The 20,865-nt window shown below is 40.6% G+C and overlaps 2 protein-coding genes across 3 annotated transcripts in view; both read left to right on the plus strand.

The window, feature by feature from the left end:
- Positions 1-1,487: 1,487 nt before the first annotated feature.
- ZBTB34 (zinc finger and BTB domain containing 34) lies at positions 1,488-20,036 on the plus strand. 2 transcript variants are annotated; one of them, XM_043498713.1, is made up of 4 exons: positions 11,636-12,028; positions 15,142-15,232; positions 15,946-16,095; positions 18,061-20,036. In XM_043498713.1, the coding sequence occupies exon 4, from the start codon at positions 18,083-18,085 to the stop codon at positions 19,580-19,582; it is 1,500 nt and encodes a 499-aa protein (XP_043354648.1). In that variant the 5' UTR covers positions 11,636-12,028; positions 15,142-15,232; positions 15,946-16,095; positions 18,061-18,082; the 3' UTR covers positions 19,583-20,036. The 2 variants fall into 2 exon arrangements, with proteins under 2 accessions (XP_043354647.1, XP_043354648.1); XM_043498712.1 differs by lacking the exons at positions 11,636-12,028; positions 15,142-15,232 and adding an exon at positions 1,488-1,604.
- Positions 1,517-20,865, plus strand: part of RALGPS1 (Ral GEF with PH domain and SH3 binding motif 1) — a 443,114-nt gene continuing 423,765 nt past the window's right edge. The window contains exon 1 of the mRNA XM_043498706.1: positions 1,517-1,604. The gene's annotated coding sequence lies outside the window, so the exon portion shown is untranslated. The remainder of the gene's footprint in view (positions 1,605-20,865) is intronic.

Genomic DNA, 20,865 nt, shown 5'->3' on the forward strand with positions numbered 1-20,865 from the left:
GTTGGATGTTCTCCTTCCCTTAGACTTTCCTCCTCCTCAACAGCACGGAGGCTGTCAGACCGGGGTAGGACCGTTCTACTCCTCCAGGTCAGCCACCCAGTCTCCAAAGCCCGTACACGGTCTTTGAGGGCCAGGAGCTCCTTGCTCCGAATGCACACATATACCATCTTCCCATAGGGCAGGTAATCATACATGTTGCATTGGAAGCAATAAACTGGATAGCCCCTACTCTGTTATTTCCAACAATAATAATCCAAAATGTCTCATATTTGTCTGTTACACCTTTGAACCTGGGCAGGTAGAAAGCAAATATGTTAGCAGAGGACATGTACTTCTGCTGTGTATAATTTTCTATTATTTCCTGCTATTGCATGAATCATGAGGAATAAAAAGAAGGGAAAAAAAGGCAGCCCCCATGGATTTGTTGTGCTTCACACAACTTTCTCAAATGACCAGGATGGGTGAAAGCCTTTTCTTCCCTACATGATGCTCAGACTAACTGTGAGCAGAGGTTTGAATTGAGATCGCTGGCCCTTAACCTGGGTGAGAGAGAGCCCAAAAAGTGGGAGCCAACGAGAATTAAAAGAAGCCAGGAATAGCATAGTGTTCATTTTATTTTTCAGGGGAATAGGCTCTCCCAAGATAAACTTCATTAAGACACATGCACGTTAGCTCTCCTGATAAAGGCCTTAAAATGGGACCTCTAACTGAAAGTTAGTTTGGGCTCTCTCTGGCATTGACCACCACTGCTTCAAGTGTCAGCCAGAGGAAACTGTTCAAAACAGCCTGTAAGGTTAAATACAGCTCCCTCCTGAGTTTGTCAGTGCACTAAACCAGGGACAGTAGCCACTTTATGACATGGTTTTAGTTGTGGCTTGGTTGGCTGCAAATGCACTCTAATTAAGGGAACTTTTGTACAGGGACTTCTGCTACGGCTGCCACATGAAGTACGAACACTGCTGAAGTCCCACTCACTAGAGCATGTGCAACACACAGTGGCGGGAGGAACAGGTATGCGGGAAGCACCACCACCTTCTGACATTACCAGCGGTGCATGGCATACCTTCCATTTCTTTGCGCGTGCTGAGTCCGTCCCAGCCCAGGGGCTGCGCTAAGCCTCTCCTGGGGGAGGAGAGTCGCTCACCGAAACAAGAACCGCCGCAGGGATCTCAGCCCTGCAGAGCCGCGGAGTGGTCGCTGCCGAGCCGAGCCGAAGGCTGCAAGGCCAGCGATTGTATCTGGACGCCAAACGGCTCTGTGCCGGCGGGCGGAGAGCCCCGGCTCGCCCTGCTGCCCGCGGCCGCGCCCCGACGGCTCCGCTTCGGCCTAGCCGGGGCACCGCTGGGCCAGCCGCCGGCGCCTGAAGGGAGACGGCCGCGGGGGGCGGGACTCGGCCCGTCTCGAAGGGAAACGCCCCGCCCCGCCCCGCCCTTCGGCCAGGGGAGCCGCCAGGCCCTCGCCCAGCTCGGTCGGCGGGTGCCCCGGAAGTGCTGCTCAGGAATCACTTCCGGGAGCAATTAGCTGTGGGAGCGGGCGGGAAGCGGCGCTGAGAGGGAGCGGGCCGGGCTGGGCACCCGCCATGTGAGAGACCCCGACACCCCCAGGTGAGGAGCCGCCCGCGGCGGGCGCGGGGCCCGAGGGCCTTGGGACGCGCCGCGGTCCCTCCCCCCCGGAGCAGCAGCCCCCGCGGCCGGAGCCCAGGCCTGCCCAGGCGGGCGGGGGTCCCTGTGCAGCCCCGCCCCTCCCCTGCCCTCCCCAGGGCAGGGCAGGGCGCTGTACGCGCTCCCCTGGGCGGAGGGAGGATGGGCGCTGAATGGTCTCCCTCCAGCCCCTCGCGGGGCATTGCCGCCGCCTTGTCGCGGCCGCTGCCCCTCGCCTGGGGCCCGCCGCGCAGGGCTGCTCCGGACGAGGCGGATGGGCAGCATCGCAGGCTCTGGCTTCACGGTCCCGTCCCGTGGGTGGGCTCGTTGGCTGCTTTGCCCCATTTCTCTTCACCTTCCTTGACGCTAATGCTTCTGCTGGCCGCGGGAGGGGACGCTGAGCCTCCAGAAACGCAACATGGAAACTCCTGGGCACGGGCAGCTCCGTGAGCACGAAATCTGAAAACTCCACGGGCAACTGCCCACTTAATTGTGCTCCCCTCGGACCTGACCTCCCGGCTTCCCATGGAGATTTCTCGTGTGCTGAGCCCACGCGCTCTCCTTGGATGAGCCTGCTCAGAATATTCCAGCGTATAATTTAAATGATCTGTTTCGTTTAATTTTGGCCTGTAAATTGGGAGGCGGTGGCTCATAAATATTGAAGCTTTCTGTAAAGCTACTATTTTCATATAGTGCTCTCCGACTACAACAAGAATATTTTAGACTAGCTGGTATAGAACTGCTTATCCTTAAGGGATAGAAAGACACCTAGACTATAAACATTTCTTCTGAAGACTTTAAACCTATCGTTAATTTTCAGTCTAGATAGACGTTTGTTTTTCCCTTTGGGGAAAAAAATGTTTAAAGCAGTTTTAAAAACCTTCCATTATGCATACATTAGTTTATTGCAGGAACGCAGAGAAAAATAAGAGGGGTAGTCTGGGGTTAGTCTGGATCTGTAAAAGCGACAAAGAGTCCTGTGGCGCCTTATAGACTAACAGACGTATTGGAGCATACAGGCATCTGACAAGGTGGGTATTCACCCACAAAAGCTTATGCTCCAATACATCTGTTAGTCTACAAGGTGCCACAGGACCCTTTGCTGCTTTTAGAGAAAAATAAGCTTGCTGGGTTTGAATTTATTTTTAAAGCCTGCTTTCTCTCTCTCTCCCCTCCAAACTTGGAGAGCAATCTGTAATAAAATAAAAACGACTAGATTTTAAAGGTGAGGAAAGGAGGTCATTAGTTAAAAATAGCTACAGTACAGCCCATTGCAAAGTAGAGAGACATTGTAGAGGACATGGTTGTGAGGTGAAAGGGTCAGTGGTTGGGTAGCTGCCTGAGATCAGGAAGTGTCCGCGCTTCGCCATCCCTTTTTCCTCTTAATGACAGCTGTAGAGTGGCCAGTATACAGGTCTTATGGAGACTGTTGAATAATAATAAACATCCAATTAGAAGAAAGTGGTGTAACAAGGGAGAGATGGAGAATACTTGCATGGAAAGTGCAGATGGATGTCATGTTCTTTTAAAGAAAAGGTGTACTTGTGGTACCTTAGAGACTAACAAATCTTAAGTGATCACTCTCCTTACACTGTGTATGATAAAACCCATTGTTTCATGTTCTCTGTGTGTGTATATAAATCTCCCCACTGTATTTTCAACCAAATGCATCCGATGAAGTGAGCTGTAGCTCACGAAAGCTTATGCTCAAATAAATTTGTTAGTCTCTAAGGTGCCACAAGTACTTCTTTTCTTTTTGCGAATACAGACTAACACGGCTGCTACTCTGAAACATGTTTTTAATGTACTGTAGCGATGATTTTGTTATTATACCTAAATAGATGGCTAACTTCATTAATTTTCATTGCTTTAAAACACTATTACAGCAAGAAAATAATGACTGATGTCTGATTATCTAAAATGTAAAAAGTTATTAGCTGTACATGAGAAATTAGAAAACCAGCTGAAGATGTCACTGACATTAATTACATATTCTTCATCTATACTAATAGCACAAAATATTAAAAATAATTTATTTCACAGTTTAGCGTTGACAAAATAAAGGATATGTATTTTTCAAAACAGATTGTGCTAACAGAATTGTCTCCCATGTTGCAAGTGGCTTGTTGAAACATCTGGTTTCTCAAATTTGGACAAAAGGTTGCTATAATTGTGATTTAGGAACCATTGAATACTTGACTATAAATGGTGAAAATGAAAATGTTGGTGTCTGCATAAGTGTTCAGATATGTGCACAAAATGAAGACTACACAGATGGTTACTTGTTAAATATCTTGCTGATTTCAAAGCACATTTATGGTTCTGAAGCATACGTTGTACTTGTCTGGCACCTAACCTCTGTGTCCAGAGCTTCGTTATTTCCAGCCTTCCACTGTTGTTGGAATTAGATGTGTACATATATCTAGGTTTACATGTAAACTGACTTTTTGAGCTAAAATTGGACTACCTGAAACTTGGATTGATCATGAAAACTTTGTTGTCTCCTAGTCTTTGAAACTTTACCTGTTTATTTTCACTACAATCATTTTTATATGAGCCAGCAATGCACATAGCGGTAATAAGGGGGAAAGCAGTTCTCATGTTTTTGTTTCAGAAGTACTTTCTCTGTTGTAATATTGCTCAAAGAAGAAGTCTTAAATTTTTCTATATTTCTAGTGTCCCAATTGCTATATCTAGATGCCACACTATTCTCGGTGCATTGCAAAGTATAGTGCGTTTGTAATCTAATAATTTACTAGTTTAATAACTAAAAGCACTCGTCTTTAAAATTACACTATTAACGTTTTTAACCAACCGCTTAAATTACTAGTGCTGGTGGGGATTTTTTTCAATAGAACTCAATTTTTCAAAAACTTTTCTGGAAAATGCTGATTTGTCAAACTGAAACTTTTCATGGAAGTTATTGGTTTTGGTAAAACTTTCATTGGGAAGGTTTCTTACACCAGAAATTCTATGCTGGACTTAAGAGGGAGCTGCCCTAAAATAGCCAATAACCCAATGATTAGGGCACTCACCTAGGATGTGGGAGAACCAGGTTCATGTCCCTGCTGTGCCTGATGATTTGGAACAGGAATTTGGACCTAATTACTGGATTATAGTCACTCTGTTGGACCTAATGAATAGTTAATTTATGCAAATTAGAACAGCTCCAATGTGAGAGAGCAAGAGAGAGCCCCAAAATGGCTATAGCTCTGTTGGGAGGCCACTTGCCTGGGATTTAAGAGACCTAGGATCAAATCCCTGTAGTAAAAGGTGGTTACAGTGAAGAGAACACTAACCAGGGACGTGCATCTGTGTGTCCAGCGTCTCACTGAGCTGTTGGCTATTGGAGTGAGTCTCATGTTTTATCAGGAAAAATTTTAAAAGGTCTTGGCTAAATCTGTTTTGCAAAACGGAATTCTTGTTTTTTGGCTAGCCATAAAAATTACATATTATTGCTCCTCTGATAGAGGGCTTACCACCAAAGTGTTGGATCTGTTCTGAATGTGTGTGATGAGGACACATTCACATTGGCTCTCTCTACTATTTAGTTCCTATTGGGCAAAAGATTGAAATTAACAAGAATTTTTCTCTCTGAAATTTATAATCTTTAATACCCTGCCTGCGCACAAAAATGGAGGGACTGGATACTGCAGCATTACCTACGTCTGGTATTCTGTCAGTTCCTTTTTCTCAGGAGCTGGGATTTGGAGTTTTTTTGGGAAATAGGGGAGAGGCATGATTTGAATTGTTGCCCAGTTATTTTTAATAGCCTTACAATTACAAGAGATGCTGTGGTTCCATAGGTTTCAGAGTAGCAGCCATGTTAGTCTGTATTCGCAAAAAGAAAAAGAGTACTTGTGGCACCTTAGAGACTAACAAATTTATTTGATCATAAGCTTTCGTGAGCTACAGCTCACTTCCTCGGATGCATGGTTCCATCTGTCCTAAACAAAAGTATGTTAATTTACTGATCCCAGGAGAGAACTTTCAAAACCACAACATGCACAAATTTTATTTCAAGTAGCCCTCTCAGTTACATGTACATCAAAAACCATGAAAGTATAACTTTTGACCCCTGCGAAGTGGACTTGTAGTTCATTATCTTGGTGCTTTGTGTTGTGGGAAGCTTAAGGGGACTGTATGTATTATGGGACCCGAACACCTTTCTTAGCAATTGAATGAAAATACTTGGCATCATTTGATTTTGGGACATGGGATTTTTCCCCCCCAATTATGTCAAGAAAGGATGCTTAATCAAATTTGTTACGAAATACACCACAAACTTCTATATTCCTCCAGTTTTAAGAGACTTGATCTCCCTAATGTTGGTAGTGCAGTATTGTCAGATTATTACAGATGATGTCCTTTTGAATAAGCGGCAGAGTGTCCTGTGGCACTTTATAGACTAACGGACGTATTGGAGCATAAGCTTTCGTGGGTGAATACCCACTTCGTTGGATGCATGTAGTGGAAATTTTCAGAGGCAGGTATAAATATGCAAGTCCTTTTGAATGACATTAATCCAAGTCCGTTTCTGCCTATTTGTGTGGTTGATGAGATAGCAATTAAAGGTACTGTATCTCTCTTTAAAAAGTTCAGGGAATATCCTGGAGTCATAACCAGTGTTCCCCCTGACAGTATGTGGCATTCCTGCATCCAAGGAGCATGAGGAATTTTTATGTGCATGACAGCTCTTGGTTTGCCAGTATCTAATACGGTACAATATAAAGTACTTTGATGTTACCTTTAAATCCGAAAGATGCATAGAAAAACTACATTCTGTGTTATAGAGAAAGTGTAAACAAAATGAAGCTTTAGTGCAACAGTAAAAAGTGCAGAATGTTACTGAACTAAATTGCAGCATTTTTCAGTAGTGCTGTGGTATCTTTCTGGACCAAGGGCTAACTCCAGATCCCATTGACTTTCTTAGTGACTCACAATAAATTGTTACTTGTACTGAGATCAGAATTCTATATTTGTGTACTCTGGTTTTTGTACCCGTACTTTGCAACTTGCCAAGACCCAAATAGGAGACATTCAAAATGAAGGATACAAATAAATTCATGCAGAAATTGTTGTGGGATTTATTCCTTTAGGGTAAATTTAACTATTTATTTAACTTTGGTTTAATTCTTTATTTCTGACATAAATAATTTAAATAATTTAAAAAAATAAGTGATGGGGCAGCAGGTTTGTGCAGAATGAAAGTAACTCTGAGACAATAATGATTGACTTTTTCCCTTGAAATGAGGGACAGTTATGAGGTGTGTCTGTACCAATAATATCCCACACCAGGCGTTCTCTCTGAAGTAAAATGGATCAATTATTTTCTCTGCTAATGATGCCAAAGTCTCAAAAAAACAAATAAACAAAAAAACCCGACCCTATATTTAAGAGCCCATAATTGTCCCACAAGTGTGTGTGTCCCCTTTAGATTATCAGTTTAAAAATTGACTCTTGCACAGCTTTAACTTCCAGGATGCAGATTTTATAATACAATGAACAACTGAAACACTGATTGCTAGGGAATCATTCTTTAATATATGGCAGGGGTTCCCAAACTTGGTTTGCGGCTTTTTCAGAGTAAGCCCCTGACTGGCTGCGAGACGCTTTGTTTACCTGAGCGTCCATGGGTACGGTCGCTTGCAGCTCCCAGTGGCCGCGATTCGCCATTCCCGGCCAATGGGAGCTATGGGAAGTGGTGCGGGCCGGGCCACTGCTTCCCGTAGATCCCATTGGCCGGGAATGGCGAACCACGGCCACTGGGAGCTGCGAACGGCCGTACCCGCGGTTGCTCAGGTAAACACAGCATTTTGCAGCCCGCCAGGGGCTTACCCTGAACAAGCCGCAAACCAAGTTTGGGAACCCCAATATATGGTGATTTAAACCAGGGTATTGAAGCATTATTTGTTGGCCTCAGTACAATTTTTTAAAAATTTCTTTACCTTCTTATTTCCTTGTCTCCTGAAACCTCTTTGAAAGTTCCAGTTGACAAAGTTTGACACACATTGGTAAATATGAAGTGTAATGGAGAACTTTTGAGTAGAGAGGTGATCTGCCGCCTGGTTACCTGTTTCTCAACTTGGCCATTCAGACATTATGATTTCAGCAGGTTTTTGATTACCTCCGCACTCCTTTGCCTTCATGCACAGCAATTCTTAAATGTTGGTCCTCCTTTATGCAATGTACAGTAAAACTTCTCATATTATGCTAGAGCTCTAGACAAATATAATCAATACACTAAGATTAATATTTTGTAGCAGTTTATCTGTTCCGGTAAGCTTAAAAAGGTGTTCTGAAAAAAGTGTTCCAATCATTCATCTTTTTCTTCTATGGTTTACAACGAAGAAATAATATAGGTCTGGGGTGAAGCTGCAGTATATGAACTCCACAGGGAAATATGTATGGGTATGTGTGTTTATATATAGATACAGATATCCCTTATAGAATTTGTTTTAAGTGCATGGGTCCAAAGTAGCCAAGACCTTATTCTGAACATTTATTAATTGTGTGAATCTTCTGGAAAAGTCCCTTTATTTAGTGAAATAGGTTTTGAAATTGATTATATATATATATATATATATATATATATATATATATATATATATATATAATATAAAATCAATATATTCTGCTTACTTCATTTGAATTAAATAGAAATAAACTACAGTTTTTAGTGCTTTTTGAAAGACTAAAGACAAAAGATTTCCAGGAAAATGGCAGCTTAAACCTAGGAATGGCTGAACAGAGGGCAATCACTTTATATTAAGTATACTAAAAATATAGAGGAAGTACTAGTGCTTGTGATTAAATACAACAATCAAAGTTATTTTTGGCCTGTAAGAAGCTGTTTTCTCCAGGAAGATAAGTACTTAATAAAAAGCTATTTGTTTACTAACTGCAGAAGAACCACTGTCGAAAGACAGGATACTGGGCTAGATGGACCATTGGTCTGACCAATATGGCTTTCTTATGCTCTTACAAGACCGAGGGCCAGATTCATGGACACAGCAAAGATTCTTTGTGTCACACTGTTAGAAGATTCTCTCCATAACGCCAGTGTATAAGGGGCTGGGAGGATCACCCCAGTGCAAGTGGGAATCCTTCAGTGGAATAGAGCTGGCATAGAGGCTCCTACACAATCCTGCTCTCCAGGACAGACATAAGAGATGTGACTGAAGAAAAGGGGACCTAGTAGGGGGCCCTATACTGCACCAATATCTGGCAGCAATTTCAACTGCTTTGCCCTATTAGTAGCTGGCATAAATTAAAACAGCATCTAGGCAGCTCTAACCTGGTGACTGCCCAGAGCAGCTGCAATATTGGAGGAATGCAAACGTGAGCTTTAAGCTAATTTTCCAGTCCAGCTGTAGTTGAGGATCTGGCTCTAAAACTTTCAGCACTGATCATAGTGCCCAAAGTGTCATCTTTCTAAGTGAAAAACACTTAAAAGTCCTCATAAGTGATAGTAGTGGTGTATAAGATGTCAGATTGCATAAAAAAGTTCTCTCAGATTCTAACAAATTAGTGGAGTAAGCACTCAAATCTTTTAAAGTTAAGATGAGGTCTTCATGAATATCCATTACAGCATACTATTTTCTTTCAGCTTTCTCTTGTACTTCAGAATGCTGTAGCCAATCTCAATGTTATGATAGCATTTTTTTTCTTCAAAACAAAGTATGAGGTTACAGTTGATGATATTTCAGTCTAAATTTTGATTGGGACTGAGAGAGAAATACTTAGAAAACTTATTTTTGCACTTTTGTTACAGCAGTAACCACGTTTTAATGTTTTTGTCTATGGTTATATTAATGATGATCTTTAAAAAATCATATATGGCATGACTTTGGCTTCCATACATTTAAATATGTGAGTACAGCTCATATGATTCATAAACAGTTTTAACAGACAGGTATGTATCAGCAAATGAATGAAACTAAACAGGTGCAGACTTAAAAGCAGAAATTAAATATGAGCTTGGCACATGGCTCCATATAGTAGTTACTCAATGCTTTCCTGCTGTTACCATTATAGGCATGGAAATTCAATACCAAGTATATTACATCACCTTCTATTGATTTCACTATTTTAAATTGAAAAATGAGATTTTTGGGGGGGGTAGACCTTGCTGTTTGTATGTTACTTTAAGAAACTACTCTTATCTGAAGTAATTTTAGCCTTGTCCTAAGAAGTAGGGTCATGATAGATAACCAATTGAACATAAGCTCCTGGTGCACTCAAGATACTGTGTTGGTGGATGGCAATATAGAACCATAAGGTAAGGCAATGTGACGCATTAGCTAAGAGGGCAAATGCAATCCCTGGATGTATAAGAAGGGGAATAGCAAGTAAGAGTAAGGAAGTGGTGTCACCTCTGTTTACAGCATAAGTGAGACGTTACTGGAACACTCTGTTCAGTTCTGGTGTCCGTGCTTCAAAAACAATGTTAAAATTTGAAAGGGTTCAGAAAAGCTATAGAAGAATTATTCAAGGTCTGGAAAACATGCCTTATAGTGAGAGACTTAAGAAGCTTCATCTATTAATCTTATTCAGGAGGTTAACTGGTGACTTGATCAGCCAAGTACCTACATGGAGGAAAATATTTGATAGTAGATAGCACTTTAACAAAACCCAAGGTTGGAAGCTCCAGATAGAGTGCATTTCTTTTCAGTGAGGGTAATTAACCATTGGAACAACTTATCTTGGTGTATGGTGGATTCTCCATCACTTGAGGCCTTTAAATCAAAGCTGAATATCTTTAAAAGACATGCTGCAGCTCAACAAGGAATTATGGTCTTGATGTATAAATTACTGGTGAAGTGGTTCAGTCTGTATTATGTAGGTCAGACTAGATGATCACAATAGTCCCTTCTGGCTTCAAAAATCTATGAATATTTTGTTTTAGTTCCTAGAACTACATGGCAGTGGCAATATGGCCAGGACTACAGTTAAGTCTTTTGCCAGTATAGCAATGTCAGATAGTGGTGTATAGTGTCAAAAGTCCTAGTGTAGATGGCAATCTACTGGCAAAAGAGTGATTTTGCCGGTATAGTTTATTTTGTTCGGGGCACTGGTATAAGTTGAGTCTCTCCACTAGGAGAGTTTGCCATCAAAGCAATAATAGCAAGCCTTTTCTATAAAGACCTGACATACTCCTTGCACTGTAGTATATATAATTAATACACAAGACTATACCTAAAATAGTTTTCTAAATTATTTTAAATGGATATTTCAGACTTCTCTCCTACATTTTGATGGCGTACATGTTTTTCTGAAATGTAGTAAGGTTGTATATGTAGTAAATATTTCACCATCTAAAATTCAATATTATAGAAATTCTCAAAGATTTTAACATTATTTGTCCCTATTGGAATATCTCCATTCACTGATTGGGATTCTTCTTTCCAGGAATTCCATCTTATTAGTACAGCTCTTTACTTTCCAATAAAGACCCAGCTTGCTGCAAAGTAGGATTTCATTAGTGTTTTCCATTAGAAGACAATGGAAATTGGAAAGTTTTAGGGTTGTGGAAAGGAAATGATAAAACTTATTCTTTACAGCTGCTCTGAAACTTTGCCACTGCTTTCTAATGAAAAGTCACTTTTTCAGACCCATTTTGTCAATTTTATTATGCAAAGTAGAAGCATTATCTTTGCTTATTTTTGTAACTTTTGGCATAGACAATTTTTTTTTAGTGATTTAGTACTTACTTTAATTGGATGTTATCACAGGGTAGATTATGGGGGAAACAAAATGGGGATTCAACAGCTCAAGTGGCTTATTATCTTGTCAGTATAATGGTGCTGGCCTCCAGGGCAGCGGGATCCAGTGGCCAGAGTCTATTTGCTCATCTAGTTCAAGGCCATGTGGCCCAATGGCCAGAGTCAGTAGATGTTCTTCTGTTCAGGGCAGTGTGGCCCAGTGGCCAGGATCAATAAAGCTGTCCTTTGACAGTAAAGCCCGCCACTTCAGGGGGGCGACTGCAGCCGGTGGTGGGTGCAGTTGGGGTAGGGGGATCCAGGCTACCCTTCTCCACCAGGTCCCAACCCAGGCCCCAAGGAACCAGTAGTTTTGTGATTAGTCTTGATCTCTCGTTGTTATAGTCCTGACCCTGGGTCACTTCCTACGCTGACTTCCAGTAACCACAGTCTCACAGCCTCAGCACTCTCTCCTCCGTCAGCCTCAGCAGTCAGCTCGGTGTTCACCTGGCAGCTTCCTGGTAGGAGCCTGGAATACACATCCGGTCTCCTCTGTGGTCAGGCCAGACTAACCTGAGCTATTCCCTTTTACACTCTGGTTCCAGTCTGAGCATGCCAAGCAGGGTCGAGAGGGCATGGCTTCTTCAGCCCACAGAGTGTGGTTAACCCATCTGGAACCAGTACAGGGTAGTTATGCCCCGTTCCAGATGTGGTGATTGTACTCTTATTAGAATTTTTAAGTCTTTTATTAATTGAATGTATTTTAAAAATTAAGCAGGAAATTTAATGGAGGAAGTTATATATATTAGGGTTGTTAAGTGATTTAAAAGATTAATTGTGCACTTAATCGTGCTGTTAATGATAGAATACTGTTTACGTACGTATTTTTTGATGTTTTCCACATTTTCAAATATATTGATTTCAATTACAACACAGAATAGTGTACAATTTTCACTTTATATTTTTTATTACAAATATTTGCACTGTAAAGATAAAAGAAATAGTATTTTTCAGTTCACTAATACAAGTATTGTAGTGCAATCTCTTTATCATGAAAGTTGAACTTGCAGATGTAGAATTATGTACAAAAAATAACTGCATTCAAAAATAAAACAATGTAAAACTTTAGAGCCTACAAGTCCACTCAGTCCTACTTCTTGTTAAGCCAATCACTCAGACAAACAAGTTTGTTTTCATTTGCAGGAGATAACTCTGCTCGCTTCTTGTTTACAATGTCACCTGAAAGTGAGAACAGGCATTCTCATGGCACTGTTGTAGCCGGCGTTGCAAGGTATGTATGTGCCAGATTCACTAAAGATTCGTATGTCCCTTTATGCTTCAACCACCTTTCCACAGGATATGCTTCCATGCTGATGATGGGTTCTGCTCGATAATGATCCAAAGCAGTGCAGACCAACGCATGTTCATTTTCACCATCCAAGTCAGATGCCACAAGCAGAAGGTTGATTTTCTTTTTTGGTGGTTTGGGTTCTGTAGTTTTTGCATCAGAGTGTTGCTCTTTTAAGACTTCTGAAAGCATGCTCCACACCTCATCTCTCAGATTTTGGAAGGTACTTCAGATTCTTAAACCTCAGGTTGAGTGCTGTAGCTATCTTTAGAAATCTCACATTGGTACCTTCTTTGTGTTTTGTGAAATCTGCAGTGAAAGTGTTCTTAAAACAAACAATATGCTGGGTCATCATCCGAGACTGCTATAACATGAAATATATGGCAGAATGCGGGTAAAACACAGAGGAGGAGACATACAATTCTCCCCCAAGGAGTTCGGTTACAAATTTAATTAACACATTTTTTTTAATGAGCGTCATCAGCATGGAAGTATGTCCTCTAGAATGGTGGACAAAGCATGAAGGGGCATATGAATGTTTAGCATATCGGCATGTAAATACAGGGAGTCCTCGGATGCCACTTATGACACTTTTCAATTCACTGCCCGTTTCTCTCCTACGATGATTTTCACCCTTATGATGAAATCCGGCAGGGAGAACAGCACGCATAAAGTGCTGAGCTTCAGCCAATCACTGATTTCACTGTTCAAGCTTTCTGATTGGCTGAGCCCGGGGCTGGGAGCCAATGAAAAACTAGTGGCGAGGCTACCTGGCAACAAGCTACCATGGCCATGGAAGCAGATCAGACAAGCGACTGCAAGGGACCCCCTTCCAGCTCCATTTATTATAATGCGACCACAAAGTATTTACAAGCAACTCTTTAAAAAGCAAGCCCAATTCTGAGTTAGTATGTTGCCGACATTCTGAGAGCTGCCTGCCTTGCTGCCTCCTTGGCTGTCTGCCCAGCCTGTCTCCCTGTTCAAAAAGTTCTGGAAACTCAAAGCATATGTGATTTTATATGTTTATTTGAATGCTGTTTATCAAATAAATACATTAATGTTGCTACATACAGACTAACACGGCTGCTTTTCTGAAATTAGTCATCTATAATTCATTTAGTACAAAAATCTGGTTTATTGTGGTGAAAATAGTGTATCAAGCCTTGGTTGAGGAGCCAATCCCCCATTTATATCATTGATTCCTATGGAAAAAGCGGTTTCGACTTGCAACATTTAGACTTACAACACAATTCTGAGGAACGAATTGTGTCCTAAGTCCGTGGACTCCCTGTACCTTGCAATACTGGCTACAAAAGTGCCATGCGAACATCTGTTCTCACTTTCAGGTGACATTGTAAATAAGAAGCAGGCAGCATTAACTCCCATAAATGTAAACAAACTTGTTTCTCTTAGTGTTTGGCTGAATAAGAAGTAGGACTGAAGGGACTTGTAGGCTCTAAAGTTTTACATTTTGTTTTTGAGTGTTATGTAACAAAGGTTTCAGAGTAGCAGCCGTGTTAGTCTGTATTCGCAAAAAGAAAAGGAGTACTTGTGGCACCTTAGAGACTAACAAATTTATTAGAGCATAAGCTTTCGTGAGCTGTAGCTCACGAAAGCTTATGCTCTAATAAATTTGTTAGTCTCTAAGGTGCCACAAGTACTCCTTTTCTTTTTATGTAACAAAAAAATTCTACATTTGTAAATTGCACTTTCATGATAAAGAGATTGCACGACGGTATTTGTATGAGGTGAATTGAAAAATACTATTTTGTTTATCATTTTTACAGTGCAAATATTTGTAATAAAAATATAAAGTGAGTACTGTGGACTTTGTATTCTGTTTGTAATTGAAATCAATATATTTGAAAATGTAGAAAAACATAAAAAATATTTAATACATTTAAATTGGTATTCTGTTTAACAGTGCGATTAAAACTGCTATTAATTTTTTATCACGATTAATTTTTTTAAATTAATCCTATGAATTAACTGTGATTAATAGACAGCCTTAATATATATCATTTAAATATCAGCACCTATTATGAAATCACTATGGTTATATGCAATAATTGTCTCAGCAGACTGTCTGTCTCAAATAAAATATTGGATCTGACTCATCAGGAAACAAATTATTATGCAAAACATGTTTCCTGTCCTTTTGCTGCAGTTAGTTCAACCCACTCATTCTGATTGCACAAGATTTTATAGTAAAAGTGATTCACTTCCCCAGAGATCTGCCATACTCCCTAGAGTGATCTCTTTTGTTCTTTTCCCACACAGACATTTATGTTAAGGATCAGAATTAAAGTAAAATGTTTAAGCTATTTTTTCAGTCTCTCTACAGACTCAGGAAGGTAGCAGTGTAGTAAGTGTATCAGTTTGTGCATGGCAAGTAATCTCAGAAAACAAAAGGGCTAAAAGCTTCTTAAAATCAAAACCTTAAATTTTTCAGAAAACATTGGAATCAACACAGTGACCCTTTTCAGACTGGTTGCTTAATGGTTGGAAGTATAGGCCAACATAGAAAAACTGCAAATAAACAGGTAAAAAGTTACCCTTCTGCCAGTAGCTTAGTTCCTTCTGGCCTTAAAATCTGGCATTCTGATCTAGTCTGACTGCCTACATAACACAGGTTATAGAATTTCACCCAATAATTCCTGCATGAGGCTCATACCTTACGGTTGATCTTTCAGAAGGACATACAGTCTTTAAAATAAAGATTTCAAGTGATGGAAAATCCACCATATCTGTTGGCAAATTGTTCCAAAGGGAAATTGTCCTCACTGCTAAAGAGTGGCTGGGAGAGCTGAATATTGTATTTCTAGTCAGAATTTGTCTATCTTCAGCTCCCAGTCATTGCATAATGTTATGCTTTTGTCTGCTATATTGAAGAGCTCTGTACTATCCAAAATATTTTCCTCATCTAGGTACCTCTATACTGCAATCATGTAATCTTTTAACCTTTCCTTGGTCCCATCCCCCCCCGCCCCCCCCGTTTCTTGCTAGTACATGGTGCTGGAATATCATGGTAGGTATATCAGAATTGTTAAATATGCCTTACATTATTAATAGACTTAGTTTCCTAAATATATGTAGCAGGGCTTACAGAGTGACTGCTAGACAAATGGAGTAGGAAAACATCATACTATAATTCTGAAGTGATCTTAACTTCCAGCTAAGCAGGGTTGGGGTCACCTTAAAAGAAAGAGGAAAAACAATGAACTGCATTTTCTTTGAATATTATATTTGATTTCAGATGTTGCTTGCCCTGCTGTCTTGATTTAGAGAAGTGCTGCCACCTGTGAAGATGATTGTGTGTAACAGGGTTAAGTGGAGGATGGCATCTAGACACAGCAGAGAAATCCTATGCTGCTTCTAGCAGGCTTTACTTTGCTGTCTACTCCGGGTAGATGTTAACATTTTTTAGGAGAGTTCATTAGCTGTTGTGTAAATTAAATTAGATTCTATATCTTTCATATATCTCATCACAGCACATAACTTAAGATATAAACAGAAGGTAAATCCAGTGGTATATTAAAGTATCTTGATTGATGTGTTCTGTGTGAAGCCAATAAGCAGTACTGACCTTGGGATTCTGGTTTTTCCTGCTAGAGAAACCAGGTGCAGTGAATGTATAATGTATTTGGACTTCAGAAGGAAAAGAGAAGAAATAACTAAATCAATTTTAATGCTGTGGACATCTGATTAATGACAGTATTGGAATCAGAAAGTGGTGTATGCTGTGGAAGCTGTCACTGGTTAAATAGATGTTTCTCCTTTTGTGTGCTCTGCCCCACCCCCACCCGGTTGTATCTCTAGCGAAAAATTGCAGAAATGCCTTTCTGTTTAGTTTTTGTACTTTGAAACTTACTTTTTTCTATGGATCCTCTTCAAACAACACTTCCAGACACATGTTGAGAATGTTTGGGGGAAGTTTTCTGACTTTCTAGATAGAGTTGCTCCTTTGCACTGTTGTTGCTACTCAAGATCTATAAATGGGATTAGAAGAGAACAGTTAATATCCCAATAAAATCTGAAATGTCTAGACAAAAAATCTGATCACAAGAAGTAAACAATTTGTAGGCTTTTGGTTTTCTTTAACAAACTCTAGAAAACTCTGTTGCACTTTATGAAATAAGTGTTTCAGAAAAATTACTTTGATGGCTGAATCATGGGTGGGCATAATGGGGAGCAGCATGCACTTGAGAGGTTACGACTCCTGCTGGCAGCTTAATATTAATCAGGTTCCTTAATCTTGTTCTACCATTCCTGCCAGATACTGATGTTATAACAGGCATGCCATTTGGGTAGGGCAGGGTTGGCAGTGTCATCCCCCACACACCATGCTTCATACCATGTGCGAACAGTTCAGGCTTCAGGCCCAGAGACCGTCTGCACTCTCTGAAATTCTCTGTGGCAAGAACCCTGTGGGCGTCCTGGAGTCTTCACTCCCTAACCTACCTGGCATAGCCCCAGGGATCTACCTGTCTCACTGCAGCTCTGTTCTAACCTCATCCATTGCCACGCTCCTTTGCCCCAGTGCTCGGGGATGGCAGCTGTGATTGGCGAAGGGGCTGGAAGTGTTGGTCGCTATAGATGCGATGAAGCAGGAGATTTGACATGGCTCTTCTGTCATGTGATGAGCAGAAAATGCACAGTTCAATGGATGTAGGTGGAACTCCATTGTCTGATGGTATATAGGTGGGACTTGCTGTCGTGGGATACCGTGGTTGTGAGGAGCACAATCTCCTCCATAAGCAAAGTGAACATCCCCTTTTTCTCCCCTTCCCCTCTCCTGGCTTACAGAGCATGACTGGTACCAGCTTCTCCTGTGCTGAATTGCCCTGTTTCCACCCCTAGCCCAACCTGTGGATTGGGGGGCTGCCAACTTGTGCTTCAGAATCTGTTTTTCCTAGGATGAATAGAGCGAGGTATCTCCCCTTGAAGTTGTGATTGGGACTGACTGATTATGGATTTTGACATTTATCCTTCATAATTCTGAGAGCTTCCAGGGCCCCCATTAGAAGTTGCCCTTTCCACCCCAATTGGAATGTGGAATTGTGTCCCTGTATTTATAAAGCTACTTTTAGATTGGATGTGGACACTCGTGAAGAACCATTGATATGTCCTGTTATATAAGAGCCACTGAATTGTAGATAGTGGAGACAATTATTCAGTGGACAAAGATGTAAGTAGGAGACAAACCACTTGTAAAAATATTCCAGGCCTTAAGATGTACCTTAGACCTTTTATTTTACCTTGAATTAATTTATTACACACAGCATACACTTTAACCATGTGTTTGCACTTATCTTTGAAATGTAAAATGTGTATAAATCCTGAGTTATAATCTTTTTGTTTTCTTTCACAGATTACATTCTACATCAGTAGAAATGGACAGCAGCAGTTTCATTCAGTTTGATGTGCCCGAGTACAGCAACACTGTTCTGAGCCAATTAAATGAGCTTCGACTGCAAGGGAAGCTATGTGATATAATTGTGCATATTCAGGGTCAGCCATTTAGAGCCCATAAAGCTGTTCTAGCTGCCAGTTCTCCGTATTTCCGTGATCATTCAGCATTAAGCACCATGAGTGGCTTATCAATATCAGTTATTAAAAACCCTAATGTCTTTGAACAGTTACTTTCATTTTGTTACACTGGAAGGATGTCCTTGCAGCTGAAGGATGTTGTTAGTTTTCTAACTGCAGCTAGCTTTCTACAGATGCAGTGTGTCATTGACAAGTGCACACAGATATTGGAGAGTATCCATTCAAAGATCAGTGTTGGTGATGTTGACTCTGTCACTGTTGGTGCTGAAGAGACTCAAGAAAGCCACAATGGAGTAAAAGATAGCAGCTACTTTGCCAATCCTGTTGAAATATCTCCTCCTTATTGCTCTCAGGTGCCACAACCAACAGCGGGTAGTGATCTAAGGATGGAAACTACTACAGGGAAGACTTTACGCAGTCGTCTGCACGAAGAAGGGCACTCGGATCGAGGAAGCAGTGGAAGTGTCTCTGAATATGAAATTCAGATTGAAGGTGATCATGAGCAAGGGGACCTGATAGTAAGGGAGAGCCAGATTGCAGAGGTGAAGGTTAAAATGGAAAAATCTGACCGGCCAAGTTGTTCTGATAGCTCCTCACTTGGCGATGATGGATACCATACTGAGATGGTTGATGGAGAGCAAGTGGTTGCAGTAAATGTAGGTTCCTATGGATCTGTATTACAACATGTTTATTCATTTTCCCATGCCTCATCCCAGGCTACTAACATGTCTGAAACCTTTGGAAGCCTGAACAATTCAAGTCCTTCGAGGTCCATGCTGAGTTGTTTCAGAGGAGGTCGTGCACGCCAAAAACGGGTATCTGCTGGTCACTTACATAGTGATATTCAGGGCTTAATGCAAGGGACTGATGGTGAAACCATAGTGAGTAACCCAGGATATGAAAGCAGTCCACGGGAAAGAAATGCAAGAGGTCACTGGTATCCATACAATGAGAGGTTAATTTGTATTTACTGTGGAAAGTCTTTCAACCAGAAAGGGAGCCTTGATCGACACATGCGATTACACATGGGAATTACCCCTTTTGTGTGCAAGTTTTGTGGGAAGAAATACACACGGAAGGACCAACTTGAGTATCATATTCGTGGCCACACGGATGATAAACCCTTCCGGTGTGAGATCTGTGGGAAATGTTTTCCTTTCCAAGGGACGCTAAATCAGCATTTAAGAAAAAATCACCCTGGGGTAGCAGAAGTAAGAAACAGGATAGAATCTCCAGAAAGAACAGAAGCATTTCTTGAACAGAAAATAGATAATGACACTTCAGCCTCTGAAGCTATGGATTCTAGTATGGAAATTCACACAATGTCTAACACACCTGATTAAAATACTAAGTTCTAAGTGCAACCCAAACAAAGCACATTAATCAATGCATTTTTAAAATTTTTGCTTCTTTAATAGTCTTCAGTACAGGTATATCAGTCTTTTAATTTTCCTGACCTTTTGGAAATCTGGTCAAAATGGTTTCTGAAGGAAGCTATGTGATTGTGCATTGTTTCGAAGGAAGCTGAGTATTTTTCACTCTTGAAGATGCTTAAAGTATAAAGGATAGAGTATTTTGGGTTTCCAGAGGGGGAAGTAGGCTAAAATTGTTCTTTATTGGCTGATCTGGCAAGACACAAATTCTATCAGGGAAGGATATTAAAATAAGACTAGCAGCCCTGCTGGATACACTAAGAGGGTATATTCTCCATCATTGTGCTTCCTAACTTCCATTCCCAATAATGGGGGTTATGCAGCACTATGGGGAAAGACTGTTTTCTCATCAGTCCCCTTCAGGTGTCAATGAAACTTCTTTAGTTTTTTGAAATAGCTATTTTTTGGTAGCTTGCAATTTTATATATATATATATCTATAACAAACTTATCTGTATAACAAACACTTTCACTTTTCTTATTCTGGTTGGGGTGAATGTAAGAGTATGTCAAAGTTAATGTACAAGGCTTTCAACTCTTAAGTCTCATCTCTACCTAGGACTTAGGACTTTGCTGGGATATTTTTTTCTTTTTTAGAAGAAAGTTACTTGGTTTTCATTTTATTAAAATATTACTTTTTGTCCAAAAATGAGCAAAGTGAATAACCTTGTTTAAGTATCCTTGCTTTATAGCAGATATGTAAACCAAATGCCATAAATCTATTAAAGTATGGTTGAATTGTTTGGGTTTTTGTTAGTTGTCTAGAGTACAAGCTGGACAACCTGTGGTGCTGACCTTTTTTATAGAACTTGTATTGTTATACTAGCAAACCCAGAAGTAGCATTGTGGTTTTAAATATGTTTTTACTGGCCTCAGAATCTACCTTCATTTTGTACTGTAGAAACATACCAGGTAACTAAATCTAACTTGATCGTTCTAAATGGTTGGCTAATGCTAACTGGAAAGGGATGTTGTAGTTTAAACTACAGTACTTCCAAGCAGTATTTTATCTTTTTCCCAGAGAGCTGTTTCAGGTGCACAGTAACTTCCTACTTACAGTTCCAAGTGACGTCTCTGCCCTTGGAATTTGTACCTTTTTTTTTGTAAAAATACTATATGGGAATTGCGAGCAATATGTTTGTTGTTATATATGTGAGTATTACAGAGTCACTATGGCTTCCCCATTATTTCAAC

This window comes from Dermochelys coriacea, chromosome 16, assembly GCF_009764565.3.
Source record: "Dermochelys coriacea isolate rDerCor1 chromosome 16, rDerCor1.pri.v4, whole genome shotgun sequence".
NCBI classification, from domain to species: Eukaryota; Metazoa; Chordata; order Testudines; family Dermochelyidae; genus Dermochelys; species Dermochelys coriacea.